We start from the raw sequence: 25,503 nt of genomic DNA on the forward strand, positions 1-25,503 counted from the left end.
TATAATATTCTAATGTAGAAGTTGTTCCACAAACCCATTTTAACATATTGTCAGTTTCATAAGGCTCACCTTAATAACCCTCCCTATAGAGAGAGTACAAAGACCATTCTTTTTGTCTTACATGTTTGATCAAAATTTGTGTTTTATTATGGAGAATTTTGGTTAGCAAATCTGCTGTACAAAAAATACTAAAGGGAGTCCTTCAGGCTGAATGAAAGGACACAGTACCTGAAATCCAAATGAGAAAATAAAGAGCACAGGGAAATGTAACTATCTAGGTAAATATAAAAGACAGTACAGGTCTGGTATGGTGGCTCACCTCTGTAATCCCAACACTTTGGGAGGCCAAGGTGGGCGAATCACCTGAGGTCAGGAGTTCGAGAGCAGTCTGGCCAACATGGTGAAACCCTGTCTCTACTAAAAATAAAAATTAGCCAGATGTGGTGGCACACATCTATAGTCCCAGGTACTGGGGAGGCTGAGGCAGGAGAATCGCTTGAACCCAGGAGGTGGAGGTTGCAGTGAGCCGAGATCATACCACTTCACTCCATCCTGGGTGACAGAGTGAGACTCTGTCTAAAAAAAAAAAAAAAAAAAGTATAAACATGTTTTTATATTTGTGACTGTTTTTTCATCTATCTGATTTAAGAAGGAAGTTGTTTTTACGACAGTCTTGCTCTGTTGCCCAGGCTGGAGTACAGTGGTGCGATCTCGGCTCACTGCAACCTCTGCCTCCCAGGTTCAAGCAATTCTCCTGTCTCAGCCTCCGGAGTAGCTGGGATTACAGGCATCCACCATCATGCCCGGCTAATTTTTGTAGAGATGAGGTTTCACCATGTTGGCCAGGCTGGCCTTGAACTTCTGACCTCAGGTGATCCACAGACCTCAGCCTCCCAAAGGGCTGGATTACAGGTGTGAGCCACTGCACCTCGCCAGAAAGTATTCTTAAGGGATCATTTTAATTACTTTAATTCAGTAATAATAAGTGTGCTGATGACCATACAATGTATAAAGATATAGGGAATACCTATACAGTAAACAAAGCTTTTTACAAAATATGGAAATTAAGTTTGTATTAATCCAACTAGATTGTTAGAAATTACGATATTACTTGTAATCCCAGGGCAATCACTAGAAAAATAATTCAGAAAAATATAGTGAAAATAATGACAAGGGAATTAAAATGGTACATTAGAAAATATTTAACACAAAAGAAAACAGTAAAGGAGAAACAGAAAAGACATAAGACATATATAAAAAACAGACAGCAAAATGCAATCATAACCTTGTCTTTGGTTTTTTTTTTTCTTTTTCTTTTTGAGACGGAGTCTTGCTTTGTCACCCAGGCCGGAGTCAAGTGGCGCAATCTCGGCTCATTGCAACTTCCACCTCCCAGGTTCAAGTGATTCTCCTGTCTTGACCTCTCGAGTAGCTGGGATTACAGGCATGAGCCACCACACCTGGGTAATTTTTCTTTTTTCTTTTTTTTTTTTGAGGCGGAGTCTCACTCTGTCGCCCAGGCTGGAGTGCAGTGGCACAATCTTGGCTCACAGCAAGCTCAGTGAATCCCTCCTGGGTTCATGCCATTCTCCTGCCTCAGCCTCCCGAGTAGCTGGGACTACAGGCGCCCGCCACCATGCCTGGCTAATTTTTTCCATTTTTAGTAGAGACGGGGTTTTACCATGTTGGCCAGGCTGGTCTCCAACTCCAGACCTCAGGTGATCCACCTACCTTGGCCTCCCAAAGTGCTGGGATTACAGGCATGAGCCACCGTGCCTGGCCCCTACTTTAACCATTTTTAAGCATACAGCTCAGCAGTGTGAAGTACGTTGACATTGCTGCGAAGCAATGAAGCAGAACTCCACAACTTTTCCATCTTGCAAAACTCACATTTTGCACCCATTAAACAATGACTCCCTTCCCCCGCCTCCCCAGCTCCTGGTAACTACCATTTTACTTTCTTTTCTGTGAATTTAACTACCTTAGAAACTGCATATAAGTGGAATCAAGCAGTTTGTCTTGTTGTGTCTGGCCTATTTCATTTAGCACAATGTCCTCAAGGTTCATCCATGTTGTAGCACGTGACAGAATTCCCTTCCTTTGTAAGGCTGAATAATATCAACTGCATGTATATATCATATTTTGTATACACCACTCAACCACTGATGGATACTTTTCCCCCCAGGGATTCGTTATAAGTACATTGATGTACATTTAGGTTGGTTTTACCTCTTAGCTATTGTGAATAGTGCTGCTATAAACAAGAGTGTGCAAATATTTCTCCAAGATCCCGCTTTCAATTCTTTTGGATGAATACCCAGAAGTGAGATTATGGGATCATATGGTAGCTCTATTTTTAATTGTTTGAGGAACCTCCATACTGTTTTCCATAATGGTTGCACCGTTTTACAATCTTACCAACAGTGCAAAAGGGTTACAATTTCTCCACATCCTAACACTTGCTGTTTCCTATTTTTTTTGATAGTAGCCTTCCTAATGGATGTGAGGTGACGAAGAACATTTTATAATGATAAATGAGTCAGCCAGCAATAAGACAAAATAAAAAGTTATATGTGCTTAACAATACATGAAGCCCCAAAATACAAAAGCAAAAAATGATAAAACTCAGGAGAGAAACAGACAATTCAACAATAACAGTTGGATACTTCATTTTTAGTAGAGATGGGGGTTTCACCATATTGGCCAGGCTGGTCTCGAACTCCTGACCTTGTGATCTGCCTGCCTAAGCCTCCCAAAGTGCTGGGATTACAGGTGTGAGCCACCGCGCTCGGCTATAACCTGATTTTTTAAATGAGCAAAGGATCTGATGTTTCTTCAAAGATATAAAATTTGCCAATAAGCCTGTGCAAAGATACCCAAAATCACTGGCCGTGAGGACAATGTAAATCAAAAACCACAAAGAGGTAACACTTCATACTGACTAGGATGGCTATTATCAAAAAGACAGACAATAACAATTATTCCCAGAATATGGGAATTGGAACCACATTCCCAGAATATGGGAATTGCTGGCAATGCAATGATGGTGCAAGTAAGATGTGAAGCTCCTTTGGAAAACGATCTGGCAGTTTCTCAAAAGGTTAAATGTAGAATTGCCATATGACCTAGCAATGCCTATCCTAGGTATTACCCGATAGAACTGAAAACATCTATCCACAGAAAAACATGTACACAGATAACCACAGCAGCGTTATGCATAACAGCCAGCAAATGGAAACAACCCAAATGTCCTTCAGCTAACAAATGGATAAGCAACATGTACACTCATGCAATGAAATATTTAACAAAAAATGAACTACTGATAGCTGTTATGATATGGTGACACTGAATCATACAATTCAGTGCAAATTATTCAAAGTAAAAGAGGCCAGTCACAGAAGATCACATATTACATGATTCCAATTATATGAAATGTCCAGAAAAGGCAAATCTATAGTTAGAAAGTAGATTAGTAGTTGCCTAGAGCTGGGGAACATGGGAGATGACGATTACTAGAAATGAGCTTCTTTATGGGGAGATAAAATGCTCTAAAGTCAGCTGTGGTAACGGTTGCACAACTGTGTAATAAACTAAAAATCACTTAACTGCACACTTTAGTGGGTGAATTTTATCTCTATGAAGCCGCTACATTAAAAGAAAAAAAATCAACCTAAGCACACGCCCTTTGTCAGTTTTCCCTGTTGCAGAAATACTAAGAGAACAAGTGGGTACCTAAGGACCTCCCTACAACTCCATACACTTCTAAAGAAAAGGAATTTCAAACTAAACTAGAATAACAGGGCTTGCATAAATATTGTGTGTTGGGAATAAGACAGGTCAAGGCATATTCTGAAGATTTACTGCAGAGAAGCAAACTTATCTTGTCCAACACTGATGAGGAAAGCTTAAAAGCTTTCTGTCATAACCTGTGTCTCATTTTTCAATTGTACAGTTTAACCCGTATAAACTCTTGCGAGGAGTATGTGTATACATGTGAGCTTATGTGAAAAGTCCTTTTATAAAGATTTGCATTTATTTATATATTTTTATAAAGGTTGTATTTTTACCATGCACAGGTGAATCTTCATCAGCAAACAGATTTGGTTCTATTTCTTTCAAGGAACTTCTACCTTCAAGTCGGGCAAGGAGCTTACAAAAGAAGAGAAAAGGAAAACTCATTATTTAAAAATATAAAATCCTAGACATCTATATTTATACCATTTTCCAAAAGTCTGTAAGATTTCATAACTTTAGGCTGGGTGCTGTGGCTCACACCTGTAATCTCAACACTTTGGGAGGCCAAGGTGGGCAGATCGCTTGAGTCCAGCTTCAGACCACCCTGGGCGACATGGTGAAACCCCCAACTCTACAAAAAATACAAAAATTATCTGGGCATGGTGGCACACACTGTAATCCCAGCTACTCAGGAGGCTGAGGTGGGAAGATCACTTGAGTCCAAGAGGCAGAGGTTGCAGCCTGGGTGACAGAGTGAGGCCCTATCTCAAAAAAAAATTTTTCATAATTTTGTGGATTTGGAAGAAAATATGAAATAGGAAATATAGCTTAGGAGAAATGTTATGTTTACTTATTTTTCAGATATTTTACTTTTTGTTTATCTACCAAATACTGACAGTATAAAATGAGTCTGTACCCTCAAAGGAATGGATAGTCTAGTTTAGGATATAGGACAAACTGCTATGGCAAAATTTTTACCTTCCTTATAATTAACTTTCATGCTGTTAATTCTTACCACACTGTTACACAGTTATCTGCCTTCATTTGTCTGCCCCATTCATTGTGAGCTCTTTATTTCCCTGGGGAAGGGGACAAAGGAGAAAGGTGGAGAACTTCCTTGAGGAGCCACCACCTGGGCTCCTCAGACTCTGCCAGGTGAATGGGGCACAGCCAGGCCTCGCAGACCTGCTAGCAGAAACAGGGGCAGCCACAGTGCAGAGGTTATAAATAGCATGTGCATAGAGACAACTGTGAGCAGCTTTGAACTCCTAGATACTGTAACAGCACCAAACAGGCAGGACCCAGGGAAGCCCTAAAAGAGAGTAGAAGTCAGAGCATGGAAGGGCTCAGATGCCATGTTTGGGAGCTTATCTTTGGCTTGTAGACAATAGCCAACAGATGTGACACTAAGCAGTGAGAAGTATTTAGCACATAGTTAAGAGTAGACATTTGGGACCCCAGAGCCAGACCTGTTAGGTCACTGAGGTCCTTAGGCTTCTCATCTGTAAAGTGAGGATAACAAACAGCACCCTCCCTCCTAAGGCTGATGAGGATTAAATATGTGGAAAGAGTACCTGGCATATTATCCGCTTTTTTTTCTTTTTTGAGGTGGAGTCTTGCCCTGTTGCCCAGGTTGGAGATCAGTGGTACAATCTCTGCTCACTGTAACCTCTGCCTTCTGGGCTCAAGTGATTCTCCTGCCTCAGCCTCCCGAGTAGCTGGGATTACAGGCACCCACCACCACGCCCGGCTAATTTTTGTATTTTTAGTAGAGACAAGGTTTCACCATGTTGGCCAGGCTGGTTTCAAACTCCTGACCTCAAATGATCCGCCCCCATCGGCCTCCCAATCTGCTGGGATTACAGGCGTGAGCCACCGCGCCCAGCCTATCTGCATTTCAAACAGATCACCTTGGTGGTTACTAGGGGACAGATGTGAGGAGAGTAAAACTGTATGTGGAGAGAGGGCTGGGGTTTGTCACCCTAGTCTGGAGGAGGAGTGTCTGCACCATGACAGAAGTCATTAGGATCACAGGGGGCAACCTCGGTGAAGGATTTAACTGTCACAAGGGAGACAAAACTGATTCTCAAGGGAATCAAAACTGATTCTCAAGTTTCTTGGGAATCAGCAGATTTGACAACCCTTCTATATGACAAAAGAAAAATCTATCACAAATGGGAAGAAAAAGTCACCTTTTATTTGCATTTTTTTAAACCAAATCAAGTTGTGGAAAGACTTCCTCAAGTGATGAAAAAGTTATATGCATTAATTTAACAGGCGTTCGTTGGATTTGTTGTGTATGAAGCACTGTGCTAGGTAAAATGTTGACACAAAGATGAAGATGACAACCTACCCTCAAAGAATGTGCAGTCTCGGTCCTCTAGATGAGATTATGTCATAAAACAAGGTAAAGTTACAGGGTGCTTAATGAGAGCAGAGGTTCTGAGGGCATACCCATGGCCAAAACTATTTTCATCAACAGGAAAAGTAAAAATTAAGATGTTATTTGCCTAGTTTGACACTAAGGTCCTAAAAGCAATAGTGGGTACCTACTGACAACTAGCGTAATCGAGGCAGTGGTGTGGAAATGTATTAGCACACATCGCCAAGCACTACCTGCACTCAGGCAGAACAAAACCAGCTTTATGTAAGAATGTCTTTGATGAAGGAAAAAAAAAAAAATGACTGCTTTTACTAAATCATGACGCTTGAGTACACTTTAAAAAATATTCTTTGTGATGACATGAGAAACATACTGTGTGGTGAATAATTTAACCTTGCCCAAAGGGAGGTCTGGTTTTTGTCCTTGGCTCCTGAGAGGTAATTCTAAACCCTTGGAACGTCTTGCCTGATAAAAGCGTCTTTGGGCCGGGCACAGTGGCTCACGCCTGTAATCCTAGTACTTCGGGAGGCCAAGGCGGGAGGATTGCTTGAGCCCAGGAGTTTAAGACCAGCCTGGGAAACATGGCGAAACCCTGTCTCTACAAAAAATACAAAAATTGGCTGGGCATGGTGGCATACACCTGTAGTCCCAGCTACTCAGAAGGCTGACAGAAAAGAAACGCTTGAGTCCAGGAGGTCGAGGCTGCAGTGAGCCAAGATTGTGCCACTGCACTCCAGCCTGGGCAACAGAGCAAGACCCTGTCCCCCCCACCGCCCCCAAAAATAGTGTCTGTTTACAAGGGAACCTTGAGCCACACAGGAATGTGATTTATGGTGGGGGCTTTGGGTCATGCAGTGTCAGGCCAACCTGGAGGTGCTGGCAGCTAAGGTCAGCTATGCAGGCGGTTGACTATGTCCACATGTCAGAGCCCCAGTAAAACCTTTGGACACCAGAGTCTAGTTGAGATTCCCTGCTTGCCAATATCCTATTGTCACACATTGTTGCTGGGAGAATTTAGCACCGTTGATGACTCCACTGGGAGAGGACAGCTGGAAGCTCTGTACTTGGAACTTCCTGAACTTCGTCCTATTGTGTCTCTTCCCTTGGCTGATTTTAATCTATATCCTTTTGCTGTTGCAAACCATAACCATGAGCATAACAGCTTTCATTGAGTTCTGAGTTCTTCTAGAGACTTATTAAGCCTGAAGGTGGCTGTGATGGTTAATTGTATGTGTCAACTAGATTAGGTTAAGAGATGCCCAAATAGCTGGTAAAGCATTATTTCTGGGTGTGTCATGAGGGTGTTTCTGGAGGACATGAGCATTTCAATCAGTAGACTGATTAAAGAGGATCCATCCTCACTAGTGCAGACGGAATCCTCCAATCCCTCTTTTCTAGAACTGGGACACTCATCTTCTCCTGCCCTCAGATATTGGAGCCCCTGATTCTGGGACTTACCCCAGTGCTGCCTGTCCCCTAACCCTACACCATTCTCGAACCTTTAAAGCCCTGGACTGGGAGTTACACCATGGGCTCTCCTGGCTCTCAGCCCTTCAGACTCAGACTGAATTACATCACAGGCTTTCTGGTTCTCCAGCTTGCAGATGGTGTGTCTGGGACTTCTTGGCCTCCATGATCACGCTGTTAGAGTAGGTAGGCAGGCAGGTGTGAGTGGGGCAGGACAGGCCCCAAGGAATGTCCAGGTGGCCTCTTCAGGAATGATAACTGGTTGCAGCTGGCACCAGGGAAGGAAAAATTTCCTAACAGGAAACATCTTGGGCTTATGGGCAACAACTTCCTGATAAGATCCTAGGAATTGAGCAAACATGTCCACGAATGTGCAGTAAGGAGCAAAATGGTGGAGTGTGACCAGTATATGACCTTTCTCAGGGAGCACTAGACCAGTACGGGAAAATTGCCCTACGCGAGCATGCACAGAACTCCAAACACCAAATGGCACTCGTGGCCCCTTTGAGATGGTGGCAAGTCACTGCACATGAGGCAATTAGCCAGCAGCCCACCCAAGAAGGATGAGAGGAGACCAGGAAGGATCAGGAAATAGGGGCATTCAATATTTCAAGTTGCCCATTTGGTCCCTTCCAAGTGAACATTACTTCAAAAACCCTTCACTCCTGCCTTGAATCTACTTCTGTCTTGGCTGAATTCTTTCTTCCAAGAAGACAAGAACTAAGGACTGTGGACCCCAACCGGATTGGCTGCCCTGGTAACAATGTGAGCCAATTTCCATAATAAATTTCCTCTTATATATATACATGTATCCTATTGGTTGTGTTTCTCCTATGGAGAACTGTGCCTAACACATAACTCAGTGAGCCATCCAAAAGATGCATGGTGTGAAATCATTCCTGGGTAAAAGATTTCACTCCAACTGTAAGAGAAACTTTTTTTTTTTTTTAGACAGGGTCTTACTCCCATCACCCAGGTTGGAGTACAATGGCACGAGGAGACTCAACCTCCCAGGCTCAAGTGATCCTCCCACCTCGGCCTCCCAAGTAGCTGGACTACAGGCCAGCCACTATGTCCAGCTAATTTTTTGTTATTTTTAGGAGACAGGGTCTCACTATGTTGCCCAGGCTGGTCTCCAACTCCTGGGCTCAAGTGATCCACCTGCCTTGGCCTCCCAAAGTGCTGGAATTACAGGTGTGAGCTACTGCACCTGGCCAAGGTCTTAAGATTTTATATCCCACATTGTAGTTAGCCTTTAGGAAAACTACTACTTGTCAAGGTTTGGTACAGTAACCCAGAAGAATATCTATAATTCTCTGAAAAGGTCTTAAAATACTCCTCCCTTTCCCAACGTGACTTTCTCTGAGAGGATGTTTTATGAAAATATTCAATGTGTGTGTCACTGTACATGAATGTAAATATTTAAAAATTTTAAATTTCTGTTTCATGGACACATATAACATAAACAAAAGCTCTTTAGATTCTTCAATAATTTTTTTTTTTGAGACAGGGTCTTGCTCTGTCACCCAGGCTGGAGTGCAGTGATGACATCATGGCTCTCTGCAGCCTCGACTTCTTGGGCCCATGCAATCCTCGCATATCAGCCTCCTGAGTAGCTGGGACCACAGGTGTGTGCCACCATACCTGGCTAATTTTTTTAGTTTTTGCAGAGACAGGGTCTCCCTATGTTGTCCAGACTGGTCTCGAACTCCTGGACTCAAGCAATTCTCCCACCTTAGCCTCCCAAAGTGCTGGGATTACAAGCATGAGCCACCATACCCCGTGGAAGCTCCCATTTCTAAATGTGTTACATAGTGCTAAGACTAAAACGTATAAGAACCACTGGGCTACAAGACTGAAAGAGTGTAACTCAAAGAAAAATACAGATTATTTATTTATTTTTTTTTTGAGACAGAGTTTTGCTTTGTCGCCGAGGCTGGAGTGCAATGGCACAAGTTCAGCTCACTACAACCTCTGCCTCCTGGGTTGAAGCGATTCTTCTGCCTCAGCCTCCTGAGTAGCTGGAATTACAGGCGTGTGCCACCATGCCTGGCTAATTTTTGTATTTTTAGTAGAGATGGGGTTTCGCCATGTTGGTCAGGCTGGTCTCAAACTCCTGACCTCAGGTGATCCACCCGCCTCAGCCTCCCAAAGTGCTGGGATTACAGGCATGAGCCACCGCACCCAGCAAGACAGAGAGACTTTCGTGGATGAGAAAGAGCACGTGGAAACAACTATAAAATATCTTCAAAGGCATGTATACGAATGAATAACATCCTCATTAGATTAACTTGGGAAGACACTCCAATTGTTTACTCTTACTGCTATTGCTCAAAACACTTTAGAATCCTCACCGCTGAGAAATCCTGGCAAAACAGTACTCAAGAAAGTATTATAGGCCGGGTGCAGTGGCTCATGCCTGTAATCCCAGCACTTTGGGAGGCCAAGGTGGGCGGATCACCTGAGATTGGGAGTTCGAGACCAGTCTGACCACCATGGAGAAACCCTGCCTCTACTAAAAATACTAAATTAGCCAGGCGTGGTGGCAGATGCCTGTAATCCCAGCTACTGGGGAGGCTGATACAGAAGAATCGCTTGAGTCCAAGGCAGAGGTTGCGGTAAGCTGAGATCGCGCCATTGCACTCTAGCCTGGGCAACAAGAGCAAAACTCCATCTCAAAAAAAAAAAAAAAAGTATTATAATTTTATTGACGGGACTTTTTTGGGCGAAGATGGTATTACTCCTCTTAGTTACCCAAAAGGATTAGGCAATCTGCATCAGACTTTCCACTGTTACTTAGAAAATCAAATTTATTTTCAAAGGAGAAAAACCGTCCACCACTGAGAATATCCAAATCAATGTTTTACATCAAAGCAGAGTATACTGAATTATAAAGGGGGTGAAAGAACCTCCCAGAAATAGGAAATGGATTTAAATTTACAAGTAATGGATAATGTTAACAATTCACAAGCTGAGCGAATTGTTAATATTACTATTAACAATTGTAATTGTGGTTCACACCCATAATCCCAGCACTTTGGGAGGCAGAGGCAGGTGGATCACCTGAGGTCAGGAGTTCGAGACCAGCCTGGCTGACATGGTGAAACCCCATCTCTATGAAAAATACAAAAAATTAGCCAGGCGTGGTGGTGGGCACCTGTAATCCTAGCTACTCGGGAGGCTGAGGCAGGAGAATCACTTGAACCCAGAAGGTGGAGGTTGCAGCGAGCCAAGATCGCACCACTGCACTCTAGCCTAGGAGACAGAATGAGACTCCAACTCAAAAAAAAAAAAAAGAAACATAGGCAGAAAATACACTGGTCCCCCCTTATCTGCAGTTTCATTTTCTGTGGTTTCAGTTATAGCCAACCACAGTTCAGAACTAATAAACAGAAACTTCTAGAAATAAATACACAAGTTTTCAATTGCGTGTCATTCTGAGTCGCATAATAAAATATCGTACCATCCTGTTCTGTCCCACATGGGACATGAATCATCCCTTTGTCCAGCATATCCATGCTGTATATACCAGCTGTTCATCACTGTATGGGAAAAACATAGTGTATATAGGGTTCACTACTATCTGTGGTTTCAGCGTCCAAGAAAAGAGGTACTCCAAAAATGTGACATAGGCCTATTATAGAAAATTAAAATTAATGATGTCCAGATTCAAGGAAAGAGTCAATAGAAGCAAGGTATCGTCAACCTGCAGTTTCAGAAGCGAAAGAAGTTTAAGTGTCCAGGGTAAAGGGAACCCAAGTAAATTCTGCTTGACATGACAGTTTAATCCTCTTAGGGAAGACTAATACTTCAGGCATCAGAGCTTGGTGATGGTAGCCATTATGACAAACTGTTTCTCTTAATTCTCTAAGCAACCTTTCCGAGGCAAAATTTCCTAACTAGAAAAGAATACACAGTGGACTAACAATTTTAATCTATTTGACAGTTTCACTAATATTGTGAGTCAATAGATTTGATATTTGGATTGTAAATCAGCATCTGCTAAGTTCTATTATCGTAACAATAGCTATCTAATAATAGTTATTTGAGCTTACTGTGGTATCAGCAGTACATTCTTTATATTATATCCTTTAATTGTTACATCAACCCTATTTGTTACTATTCTATTTTTCACATGAGAAAACTAGTAAATGCCAGGGCCAGGATTTAATGAAGATCTCTGTGATTCTCAAAGCCTGGAATTTTTCTACTATGCTATACAACCTCAGTATCACTGAGACTAATCACATATGAGTACAAGGACTAAACTGAGTTTTTGGACCTATTAAACTGAAAATCAGGCCAGGTGCAGTGGTTCACACCTGTCATCCAAGCACTTTGAGAGGCTGAGGCAGAAGGAGTACTTGAGGCCAAGAGTTCGAGACTAGCCGGGGCAACATAGTGAGATCCCACCTCTACAGAAAAATAAAAGTTAAAAATTAAAAAACAGGAGGAAAGCCATCTGAGGTCCTGTCTGGGCAATTATCTGACTTCTTTCAACCATTCCTTTAGTTGAAACTTGAACGCTAACAAGGTGTCCCAAACGTCTTCAGCAGCAGCAGCATTGCTGGAGCAAGCATGTAGTCTGCAAAAGAGATAATACTCAATTATACAGACATTTAATGGTAAACATTTTACAGAGTCTCACTCTGTCGCCCAGGCTGGAGTGCAGAGGCACAATCTCGGCTCACTGCAAGCCCCTGGGTTCAAGCGATTCTCCTGCCTCAGCCTCCTGAGTAGCTGGGATTACAGGCGTCCACCACCAAACCCAGCTATTTTTTCTATTTTTAGTAGAGACGGAGTTTCACCGTGTTGGCCAGGCTGGTCTCAAACTCCTGACCTCAAGTGATCTGCCTGCCCCGACCTCCCAAAGTGCTGGGATTAGAGGTATGAGCCACCATGCCCGGCCACTTACCGGTGAACATTTCACGCAATTCAAGTATGTTCCAGGAACTGAGGTAAATGCTAGGGATATCAAGATGTAGCCAACACAGTTGCTGTTTTCAACGAAACTGATGGGGAGGCCAGGCATTGTGGCTCATGCCTGTAATCCCAGCATTTTGGGAGGCCGAGGTGAAAGGATGCTTGGGCCAAGGCTAGCAACACAGTGTGACCTATTTAAACTAAAGAGTCAAAAGGCTGTAAAAAAAAAAAAAAAAAAAAAAAAAAAAAACAAGTACAATACAGTTAGGCAGGTGCCGTAACAGAAATACACTACACATGGGGCATTGTGAGGGCATAAAAGAGAGTTGGCCAATTCTAATCTGCGTGAGAGTGACTTTTAATTTTGAGTGATTTTAGTACATAGTTCTTTCAGGTAAATATAAATTGTGTACTGATAGAGAAATGCCTTTTTTCCTTCTACCTGGAATATCTTTACCCTATTTCCTCCAGCTAAATTCCCTACTGAATGAATGAAAATTCTGGGCATTCTTCAAGGCTCCTTCCCTCCATGAAGCTATTACTGTCCTTAAGAACACATTGCCAGCCACTCTCCCTCATCTGGATATAAACATTTAAAAGGAAAGAGATCAATATTGGCTTTGTTATCAATTCCAAAATGCAATGCTTTATGCTTGACAGAAACTTAATAGCTGCCTATTAAACTACAGGCAAACAAGGCATGCACAGGCAGAACTGGGAGAAGAATGGGGAGTGTAAAGAACCTCTAACTATTTAGATGTTCAGGTTTGGATAATTGATGCAAACCTCTATTACACAGAAGTCCGTGAGTACACATCCTTATGACTATCATCAAGGTACTAACAAAACATTGCCCTGTTTTAGGGCAATCAGTATATCGCCTATTTAGTAGAATACATATTATATATATATTTTTTGAGACCAAGTCTCACTCTGTCACCCAGGCTGGAGTGCAGTGGCGTGATCTCAGCTCACTGCGACCTCTGTCTTCCTGGGTTCAAGTGATTATCCTGCCTCAGCCTCCTGAGTCGCTGGGATTACAGGTGTGTGCCACCATGCCCAGTAACTTTTGTATTTTTAGTAGAGACAGGGTTTTGCCACGTTGGTCAGGCTGGTCTCGAACTGCTGAACTCAGGTGATCCGCCCGCCTCAGCCTCCCAAAGTGCTGGGATTACAGGCGTGAGCCACCATGCCTGGCCCATACAGATGTTTTTAAACATCATTTAGAAAAGCTTACACTAGTCTGGGCGTGATGGCTCATGCCAGTAATTCCAGCACTTTGGGTGGCCAAGGCAGGCGGATCACCTGAGGTCAGGAGTTCGAGACCAGCCTGGAAAACATGGCGAAACCCCCTCTCTAATAAAAATACAAAAAATTAGCTGGGCGTAGTGGCAGGTGCCTGTAATCCCAGTTATTCAGGAGGCTGAGGCAGGAGAATCACTTGAACCCAGGAGGTGGAGGTTGCAGTGAGCCGAGATCATGCCATTGCACTCCAGCCTGGGTGACAAGAGCAAAACTCCACCTCAAAAAAAAAAAAAAGAAAAAGAAAAAGAAAAAAGCCTACACTAAAGCAGGGAGTGCTTAAATTAATCAGAAATGAATGACATGTATAACACAAACATGTATATAAGACCTGATATAGTTTGTCTATTTGTCCCCACCCAAATCTCATGTTGAATCGTAATCCCCACTGTTGGAGGTAGGGCCTGATGGTGGGAGGTGTTTGGACCTGATGGTGGGAGGTGTTTGGATCATGGGGGCAGATCCTTCATGAATGGGTTGGGCCCATCCCCTTGGTGATAAGTGAGCTCATGACAAGAGATCTAGTCACTTAAAAGAGTGTCACACCTCCCTCTCCCTCCACCATTCTCTCTCTCCTCTTGCTCCTGCTTTCCCCATGTGACGGCCTGCTCTTGTGCCTTCCACTATGATTGGAGGCTTCCTGGGGCCTCCCCAGTAGATGCCACTATGCTTCCTGTACAGCCTGCAGAACCAGAAGCCAATTAAACCTCTTTTGAAATAAATTATCCAGACTCAGGTATTCCTTTATAGGAACGCAAGAACGGCCTAATACAAGACCATTTGGATAAAGGTTTATCTCCTCACCCCTTTTGTGATTATCTGCTTGGAAATGGACCCCACTGGCAAGGTTTCAAACCAGTTTAAGCAGTGGAAAAGGCTACCTAAAGAAGCAAACATGCTAAACCAAATATTCCCAACCTTGCTTTATAAGAGGCCTGGATTTCCACCTATAAGTTGAATGGTTTTTTATCCTTTGTCTTTTTTACCCCTGAATACAAAACAGTGAATACAATTCTTTTTTTTTTTTTTCTTGAGACGGAGTCTCGCTCTGTTGCCCAGGCTGGAGTTCAGTGGCAGGATCTTGGCTCTTTGCAACCTCCGCCTCCCAGGTTCAAGCAATTCTCCTGCCTTAGCCTCCCGAGTAGCTGGCATTACAGGCGTGAGCCACCACACCCAGCTAATTTTTGTATTTTTAGTAGAGATGGGGTTTCGCCATTTTGGCCAAGCTGATCTTGAACTCCTGACCTCAGGTGATCCGCCTACCTCAGCCTCCCAAAGTGCTGGGATTACAGGCGTAAGCCACTGCGCCCGACTGAATACAAGTCTTAATAGTTGTACTACTGATATGTAGAGGAAATTCACTTCAAGCGAAAATGTGTGTGTAACTTGGTAGCACAGGGAAAGCAGAGAGCAGCTGGAATGAGTAGGAGGCAGAGGAGAGCTGCTGCGATGTGAGGATGTGTGGGATCAGTGTAAAGCTTGGCCCTTAACACCACATTTCCTAGAATCAGAGGACTAATTCTGTCACATGTGAAATCACACTTCTCTGCCACTTTGAAAATTCAGTTGTCCTTCAAGGCATGGTACTGGCTCTTTAATAAAGTATTTGTCTAAATTTTACAGAAAAGACAACTGTTACTCAAATACCATTGTTTCTAAGTATATTCCCTGAAGGGCTGCTACTTTTATAATTACTTTTTAAAAAGCAATCATCCTATAAGAGAAAAGGGAAAATAGAAGAATACATAAAAGGTCAAGCAAAAATTATCTATACGTGACTAAGCAGCATCAATTTCTAACAATTTGTAAGCACTAACATTTTTAAAAAGTTTTTTTCATGGACAGTTTATCATGATTGTAGTACTAAATTTTAAACTTAAGAAGTTTCCCAAATTGTTAATTCCATTAAATGAATCCTTTAGAAAATTTTATAAGACTGTGCTCCAAAATTTCATTTAGACATAAAAATAATCTTTATGCAAGATCATAGCAAGAGGCAGGAAAGCACAAAATCAAAACTGTAGGAGCTTTCTGATGGTGAAACACTCATTACCCCAATTGTATGGGAAGAATTCCGCTGGAAAAATACTTCTGGTATTTTCTCCCATCTTTTCCTTCTCTCTTCCTCCAGGAAAGAGAGATTTTTCTACGGGTAATTTTAAGAGCAGAAACTAGACATGCATGAATCTGCCCCTTCCTCAGACAGCTTGCCTGCAGGAAGCCTGCATTTTCCTGTGTTCCTTCAGGCCCTAAGTTTGACTGAGGCAGGCCCTTAAGAGTCCTGAGGGAAGGAGATGTTTTACAGAGATACAGTTTGAGGAGGACATAGAAACGAGTGCTGCACTGGCAACTGGTTGTTGATAACCTTGACGAGAGGTTTCAATGAACAGGGTGGAGAGGGAAGCCAGAACACAGTGAGCTAAGGTGGCTGTGAGAGGAGGAAGTGGAGGAAGAGAGCACAGACAACTCATCACTGTGATGAAGGGTGCTGAACTGGGGTGGGGGGGTGGCGGAGAGGGAGGTCTTTCGTTTGTCTTGTTTTCATTGTTTTAGGTTGGGATCCTGATGGAAAAGACTGGGAGAAAAAATGCAGAAGACAGAGAAAAATGACTGAAGCGGGAAGGACGGCAGGTGTGATGTCCTTGAGGAGGTGGCATGGGATGGAGGGAATCTATCTCACAAGTGCAGAAGTTGTCCTTTTCTAGGAGCAAAAATTATGACTCTATTATTTATTTACTTTTATCTTTTTTTGGCCCAAAAAGAGAAAAAATTATTGCTCTATTTTAGGAAGAGGAAATTCTGAAAAAGAAATCAGTATATGCAATTTTCAGAAGGATAAAATAATGATTTTTTTTTTTTAGGAGAAACCCTATTAACTGAAAAATCATGGTATTTGAGTAAATATAAAATAAACACTTGGCTGGGTGCGGTGGCTCACGCCTGTCTGTAATGCCAGCACTTTGGGAGGCCAAGTCAGGAGGATGACCTGAGGTTGGGAGTTCGGGACCAGCCTGGCTAACATAGCAAAACCCCGTCTCTACTAAAAATACAAAAATTAGCTGGGCGTGGTGGCACACGCCCATAGTCCCAGCTACTCGGGAGGCTAAGGCAGGAGAATGGCTTGATCTCAGGAGGCGGAGGTTGCATTGAGCCGAGATAGCGCCACTGCACTCCAGCCTGGACGACAAGAGCGAGACTCCATCTCAAAAAAAAAAAAAAAAAAAAAAAAGAATAAACAGGGTAAAGGAGTCAGGGCTGACAGGAGGAGGGCTGCTCCACACGGATGAGCAGGAAAAGCTTCTCCTGTTTGCTGACATCTGAGCGGAAACCGGAAGCACCTGAGGAAGTGAGCCATGTGAATTTCTGAGGGAAGTGCAATCGAGGCAGAATGACCAGGAAGTGCAAACAGCTCTGACATGGAACCACGTTTCGCATATTCAAGGGACAATGTCTGAAGACGACTGGGGGGACAGGAGATGAGAACAAAAGGGCAGGAGATTGAGACAGAGGGTATGGGTGGGGCTACAGGGCAACGCGTACCCGTGTAGGAGAGGATAAGGACTCCGGATTTTACTGTAAATGATATGGGAGACTCTCGGAAGCTTTCGGCAGTAGAGTCTACTTATGTTTAAAATGAATCACTCTGGATATTATGTAGAAAATAGCCTGGGGTAAGTGTGGAAAGGTTGGAAGCAGAGACCAATTAGGTTACTGCAATAAAAGGAGGTGCTGGCGACAGCAGCAGGAGTGATGGTTGCGGTAAAGACAGTGGGGAGTGGTCAATTTCACAAAGTATGTTGAATGTACAGGAGACAGAATTTGCTTATGAATCAAGTGGACTGACAGGAGATATGTGTGAACAAGCAGAGTCAAGGAGGACTCCAGGGTATTGGCTTAGGCACCAGATAGGATAAAGCCGCCATTTAACAAGATAGGGAAGATCTGAAAAGCAGCAGGCTGGGGGTGAGTGCACGTGTGTGGTGGTCAATCAAGACTTCAGTTTGAAGCACATTAAGTTTTTGCCCCCAATTTTTAAATTTTGAAAAATTTGGCGGGGTGCAGTGGCTCACGCCTGTAATCCCAGCACCATGGGTGGGAGGCCAAGGTGGGTGGATCACGAGGTCAGGAGTTTGAGACCAGCCTGGCCAATATGGTGAAACCCCATCTCTACTAAAAATACAATAGCCAGCTATGGTGGCACATGCCTGTAATCCCAGCTACTAGGGAGACTGAGGCAGGAGAATCACTTGGACCCGGGAGGCAGAGGCTGCAGTGAGCCGAGATCATGCCCCTGCACTGCAGCCTGGGTGACAGGGTAAGACTGTCTCAAAATAAATAAATAAATAAAAATTGAAAAATTTAAAACCTCCAGAGAAAGCGTAAGAATAGTACAGTGAACAACCAATACCTTCACCTAGATCCACCAATTGCTAACATTTTGCCAAATTTGAGGTAACTTTTTTTTGTTGAACAACTTCCCCTCATATACTTTGATATGTATCTCCTAAGCAAAAAGATATTCCTAACAAAGAAACAAAAACAAAAAATAAAACCAAAATAAACTCAAAAAAGAGGTAAAAGGTATTCTGCAGTCACATTACAATCACAATCATAAATTTAACATTGATACATACAATACTATTCTCTTATACATATACTCTTTATTATATTTTCCCTGGATCTAGACGCAATTGAGGATAAATATGTTAAATCTGGGATGCCTATTAAACATATACATAGTGATGTCAAGATGATAGAACATGAGTCTGGAATTCCGGGATAAGGTTGGATGTTTTGTAGTGAGAAAGTGAATTACTAGAGAAATATAGTCAGACCGGGTGCCCATTTAAGATTGATGATTATAAATTTAAAATGGAGCCAGGCACAGTGGCTCATGCCTGTAATCCCAACACTTTGGGAGGCCAAGGCAGGTGAATCACTTGAGCCCAGGAGTTGAGACCAGCCTGGGAAACATGGTGAAACCCCATCACTACAAAAAATACAAAAATTAGCCAGGCATGGTGGTGTATCCCTTTAGTCCCAGCTACTTGGGAGGCTGAGGGGGGAGAATCACTTGAGCCCAGGAGGTCAAGGCTGCAGGGAGCTGTAATCGTGCCACTGCTGTCCAGCCTGGGTGACAGAGTGAGACCCTTTCTCAAAAACATGAAAATAAATATATAAAATAAAATCAAGTCAGCCTAGTTGTGATTTTCTCTAATAATATTCAGCTGAGTGGAAGTAGACAGTTGGTTTTCACCATGCATGGGTAAATAGGTTAGAGGTGTTAAGAGGCAAGTAATTTGATGGCAATAATAATGGAATAATTATAATGAAGGAACATGGATTCTATTCTGGGTAAAAGGGAAGCAAAGATAAAAGGTGATTATACAACACCAATTATTATTTTACAAGAAACATTAAATATTTGTCTTATGTAATATCTGCCTCTAGCAAAAAGACCACCCCGTAGCTTTTCTTTTTAAGAAAACCAACCTTTATTATCAGTAACTATTTACATTTACTATGCAGACACTGTGTTTAGTTCAAAGGATGCAGATAAGCATATGAGCTGTGAGAGAGCTGAGAAATCAGTCCACCACCTTCATCTCACAAAAGTACAGCAAAGGTTAAATGACTCATCCAAAATCACAGTGCTTGCTCCTGGCAGAACCAAGGTTTCTGAACTTCCAGTCCAATATTCTCTAGATCTCAGCCTCCAAAATATGTCATTAGACAATTCCTGGAAGAATGTACAGATATTCACAGGGCTATCCTTGGGTAATGATAATGGGAGTGGAGACATTTCCTACTTTTCACTTCAGTGCTATTGGAATTTTCTGCCATGTACATGAACTGCTTTAATAATAAATATAATGGGGTTAGTTTTTTAAAGAAAAAAAAACATGGTATGCTGTGCATAGCAACCAAAACTAGACAGACACTTCCAATTTTTTTTTTACCAATTATTTTTAAATTCAAGGCATATTAGCATTCTTGAAAAAATGCAAAGTACACCATTATTTAACAACTATATGCAAATGAAGCCATTTGGTGGATGATACCAAAATACTGCCCAAATCACTGAATCTTTTCTCATAATCTCAGTGAGATATAAAAGTAAAAATCCCATTGCTACTGTGCAAAGGGAAAAATGGATTGTTCTATTGTAAACTGTAGTCAAATGCTTGTCTTCTTTAAATCAAGGGCACATATGTTTTCCACTCTCCACCTGGCTTATCATAAACTTCTTCCCTAGAATCTGCTAAAAATATATATATATTCTTTTTTTTGGGACAGAGTTTTGCTCTGTCACCCAGGCTGGAGTGCAGTGGCGTGATGTCGGCTCACCGAAACCCCCCGCCTCCTGGGTTCAAGCAATTCTCTTCCTTCACCTTCCCAGGTAGCTGGGATTACAGGTGCCCACCACCAAACCCAGCTAATTTTTTTTTATTTTTATTAGAGACAGGGTTTCTCTCTAACTCCTGACCTCAGGTGATCTGCCCACCTCAGCTTCCCAAAGTGCTGGGATTACGGGCATGAGCCACCGCACCCAGCCTAAAAAAGTATTCTTACAATTTTATTTTCTTGAAGACCCCCATATGAAATGTCTTTTCCCTGATACTCCCAAGAAAGGTTAACTATTTTATTAGGTTCTAATTCTAGTGAATTTTAAAGCAGGCCAGGTGCGATGGCTCATGCCTGTAATCCCAGCACTTTGGGAGGCCGAGGCAGGCGGATCACGAGGTCAGGAGTTCAAGACCAGCCTGGCCAACAGTGAAACCCGGTCTCTGCTAAAAAAATAAAAATAAAAAATAAATTAGCTGGGCATGGTGGCGTGCACCTGTAGTCCCAGCTACCCGGGAGACTGAGGCAGGAGAATTGCTGGAACCCGGGAGGCAGAGATTACAGTGAGCCGAGATCGCGCCACTGTACTCCAGCCTGGGCAACAGAGTGAGACTCTTGTCTCAAAAAAAAAAAAAAAAAAAAAAAAAAAAACAAAAATTTACGGTAGTTTATTTCAGTTTCTTGGGTTAGCTTATGGCTTCAGATATATTCTTCAACACAATCCCTCCAAGTAAACTCAAAGTAGATGAATGTGCAAAGAAGCTAGAGTTCAAACAAATTTGGCAGTGGCCACATAGTTCCCAAGACACTTAAAGGGAAAGAGACTGGCTTAACTGGTTTTGTTAATAAGAAAATAGAGCAGCGCCAATTGCCTAGCTTCCTATTCACCATTCCACCCCACTCTACTCCAGAGTAGTATGAGCTAGGCTTAAGATTGCCACACAGACAAGGTAGGCAAAGGATATGATGTTAAGTTCTTTGTTCCATGACTTAACTGTGCTAGACTCCCATTTTTTGGATACAAGGCTTGTTCTGATTGCAAAAATCATCGGACCTTAACGTGGGTTTCAAATAGTCATTTAAATATAAGGTTTTGGCTGGGCGCAGTGGCTCACACCTGTAATCCCAGCACTCTGGGAGGCTGAGGCAGGCAGATCACCTGAGGTCAAGAGTTCGAGACTAGCCTCGCCAACACGGCGAAACCCCATCTCTACTAAAAATACAAAAGTTAGCTGGGTGTGGTGGCATGTGCCTGTAATCCCAGCTACTTGGGAGGCGGAGGCAGGAGAATTGCTTGAACCCGGGAGGTGGAAGTTGCAGTGAGCTGAGATCGCACCAGTGCACTCCAGCCTGGGCAACAGAGCGAGACTTCATCTCAAAAAATATATATTTATATATAAAAAATGTTTACATGTATTATATACTTTCTATATAATATATATTATAAATATATTTTTAAATATATATTATATATATTTTTAAATATATATATCTATGGTTTTAACTGTAGCCGTTCTTATACTAAGCAGTGGTTCTACTCTTTAGGAACAGGGATTGTCAAACTATAGCCAGCAGGCTAAATCCAAAAAACAAAGCTTTATTGGAACTCTGCCATGTGCCTTTGTTTATCTATGACTGCCTTCCCATTAGAACAGCAGAATTGAGTGGTTGTGACAGAAACGGCATGGCCTGCAAAGCCTAAATATTTACCACATGGCCCTCCACAAAAATGTTTGCTGACTCTTTTGAGATTGCTTCCTCTCTCATCTGCATAGAAGATCCTTCATACCCTGCCCACTGCTCAGCGCTTACTTCCCACCCTATTGTCCCTCACTCCCTTTGTTCCAATTTTACAGAAATACTTGCAGTTATCTAAATAAGCCATGCTCTTGCTTAATTCAGAATCCATGTACTCCCGACTGTCTCCGCTCTGAATGTCATCCTCTCCTTGCCAAACCATTTCAAATGGTCCTTGAAACTTCAGTCATCTCCTCCTGCATCTTCCATGATGTCCGCCCCTCTAATGGACAACAAACTTCTGTGCAATACTGTAATTCTTACAGCAGCCTCCCTTACTAGTTCTTTAATGGCAGAAGTTGTCTTTTGTTGCTTACTCCTATCCCTTAACCCGTAGTTGACACACAGTAAGTGCTGGACACTTGGTTCAATTCTTGAGGGGCATCCACCGGCTTGTGTGGCTCTGGAGCTACCTGGGCTGGAAACGAATACTGGGGAGTGGCGAGGGCCAGCTGCCCTAAACAGAGACACGTGGGCTACAGGGAGGTGAGGCAACCTCCGCAAACACCACCTGTTCCAGAAAAGCTCCAACGGGCGAGCCCTCCCCTTTTCTAGCTTTTCTTGCATAGCTTGACATTTCCAACGGTAGTTAATTTGTGACGGGTTTTTAGACCATAACTCTTGGGAGGAGAGACCTCGTATGTTATATCGATCCGGGCAGGCAGCAAGTCTTCCAAAGAAAGACTTCCTCCACCTCCGCCCGGTCCTCCCACCTCGGAGGACTCCAGGCTGCCCAGGGGCGGACCCCTGGGGCCCAGGTGAGAGGTGGCAGAGGGTGCCAGCATCGCCGGCGTCCAGGCCGAGAGCCGGGTCCCAGCCCGGCCAGGCCGCGCCGCCCCAAGCCTCCCAGCCCCCCGGGTTCCCTCGGCTCCCCTCGCCCACCGGCGGCCTTGTTCCCACCTCCCTCACTCCCAACCCGGCGGCTCTCACCTCGGTCCCAGACTCAGCCCTATGGAAGTCACTACACATCGCCCCCAAGGCTAGGCGCAGGAGAGACTCAACTTTCCCGCCACCAACGCCATTCACCAACGGCGCAGACTCTACAGCCAGTCAAACCCGCCCACCCGCGCGCGTGCGCATTGCGCCAGGCCGCGGCCGGGGAGGCGGGAGCATGCGCAATAGGGTGTGCGGGCCACCCCCGCCCCGCCCCCAGTTCCTGTGACGTCAGACTTCCGCGTCGCCCGCGGCGCTCTCCCGCGTCCCTTTGGCGATTGCGCCGGGGTGGCGAGGACAGCTGATGCTTTGCTTTTCTTGTCTGTTGTAAACTTTGGTTCGTTATTATTATATTAGGTAAAACTGGTCTTATATACTTAATTTGTTTAACCATTAAAAATAACTGTACTGCACAAGCAGGCCCCTTTGTCCGTTCTCGAGTTAGAAGCCTCTGGCTGTGTGTGCGATTCATGGTTAATTCTGGAAAAAAAGAGAAAAGTATACTGTATTTAAAAGAATTTTTAAAATACACCGAGCCTGTGGATTTATCAAGTTGCTTTTTGAGGTAGGCAGGAGTATCACTTGAGGTCGGGAGTTCGAGACCAGCCTGACCAAAATGGTGAAACCCCGTCTACAGTAAAAATACGAAAATTAGCCGGGCGTGGTGGCGTATGCCTGTAATCCCAGCTACTCAGGGAGGCTGAGGCAGGAGAATCGCTTGAACCAGGGAGGCAGAGGTTGCAGTGAGCCGAGATCACGCCACCACACTCCAGCCTGAGCGGCAGAGCGAGACTCCGTCTCAAAAAAAAAAAAAGACAAAAATTTGGATATAGTAGCATTGGCCATTATTATCAAGATGACAAAATGTTTTCTGGAATGAAAAAGTTATATGCAAAGATACACTTTTCACCCACCTAGTTTTCAAAAACGCTAGGAAAGAGCATGTACCAATGAAGTATTTCTCATGGGTAATATTAAAGTTGCTCATTTTGTAAATTAGAATGGTTTTGGTTGCAAGTCACAGAAAACCCAACTCTTATTTACTGAAACAAATGGGCTTTACGGGGTGACATCACTAGAAGTCCAAAGGTAAGACAGGCTTCAAGGTTAGTTTAATTGAGAGGCTTGATTAGGCAAACAAGTACCTCATTTCTTTTTACCTCAGATTCATATTTTGTACCTTGGCCTCTTCTCTACTTAAGGCTGCGGGCCCATATCTGAAACATTAACAACCATCAGGAATGAGGTCGATCTGGTTAGCTTAGGCCTGAGCCCACTTACTTTTGTTTTTTCTTTTTCTTTCTTTTTTTTTTGAGACGGAGTCTCACTGCACTCTCGCCCAGGCTGGAGTGCAGTGGTGCGATCTTGGCTCACTGCAACCTCTGCCTCCCGGGTTCAAGTGATTCTTCTGCCTCAGCCTCCCGAGTATCTGGGACTACAGGCACACGCCACCACGCCCGGCTAATTTTTGTATTTTTAGTAGAGACAGGGTTTCACCATATTGGCCAGGCTGATCTTGAACTCCTGACCTTGTGATCCGCCTGCCTCAGCCTCCCAAAGTGCTGGGATTACAGGCGTGAGCCACCGCGCCTGACCCTGTGTGCCCCGCTTCTATCCGGAGTAGAGACATATTTTTTCAAAGCACATAGGCTCTGTGGAAAGGTGTGGAGAACAGTAAATGACAACAATAACAACAAATTGTGAATCATTAACAAGAGGAGTGGGAGTGGATGCTTGGGAGGCCACCTCTACCGTCTTTTTTTTTTCTTTTTTCCCTTTCCTATGGTGCTGAAACACCTCTATCTTCATTACACCCTCCGTAATGAGGATATGTGTATACCAAACCACGTATGTAGGTCAACCCCCTCGTCCATTCCACACACTTCTATACAAAGTAAATATTTCCTCATATAGTAAATCAATATTTGAGAAAGGAGACTTTACAATTAAATAGCTGCTCTAGGCTAAATTAGTTTTTCAGTCTCCACACTGTTCTTAATGAAGACGACATGTCAGCTGAACTAGTTTAGTCCATTAAGTGCACACCTGTTTGTGTGAGCACAACATGGTTTTGAAATTACTTCAGTTTTAATGCTCCAGAAACATCACTTCTCATTTAAAAGGATACTTGAAGTGCTCTCACAAATTGCTGGTAGACATGAAAACATACGGTCTTTTTGGAAAGGAATTTGGCAATATCTTTTTTTTTTTTTAATTGATAGAGACAGGGTTTTGCCATGTTGCCTAGGCTGGTTTACAACTCCTGGGCTCAAGTGATCCTCATGCCTCCTACAGTGCTGGGATTACAGGCATGAGCCACTGCACCAGGCCGAATTTGGCAATATCTAACAAAATGACACATTTATTAACTTTTTCACTCAGCAATCCTACTTCTAGGAATTTAGCTTGAAGTCATACTTCCAACATTGCAAAAACATGTATGCAAAAAAAGCATATTGCAGCATGGTTTGTAATTGCAAAATCCTGGAAGTGGCCTAAATGTTTATACATAGGAGAGTGGTTGAAAACAATATGGCACTGCCACAAAATGGAGCACTATGCAGCTGCAACAAAGAATGGCCAAGATCTCTATGCATCCGTAAGGAATGATTTCCAGG

At 43.2% G+C, this 25,503-nt stretch overlaps 1 protein-coding gene across 1 annotated transcript in view; it reads right to left on the minus strand.

Annotated features, from left to right (window-relative positions):
• XRCC2 (X-ray repair cross complementing 2) overlaps positions 1-22,976 on the minus strand; it is a 31,848-nt gene extending 8,872 nt beyond the window's left edge. Inside the window, exons 1-2 of the mRNA XM_003270944.3 lie at positions 22,883-22,976; positions 4,068-4,149 (exon numbers count right to left, since the gene is read on the minus strand). Coding sequence (XP_003270992.1) covers positions 4,068-4,149; positions 22,883-22,921 — 121 coding nt within the window. The 5' untranslated portion in view covers positions 22,922-22,976. The remainder of the gene's footprint in view (positions 1-4,067; positions 4,150-22,882) is intronic.
• Positions 22,977-25,503: the final 2,527 nt, after the last annotated feature.

This window comes from Nomascus leucogenys, chromosome 13 (genome assembly GCF_006542625.1).
Source record: "Nomascus leucogenys isolate Asia chromosome 13, Asia_NLE_v1, whole genome shotgun sequence".
Taxonomy (NCBI): domain Eukaryota; kingdom Metazoa; phylum Chordata; class Mammalia; order Primates; family Hylobatidae; genus Nomascus; species Nomascus leucogenys.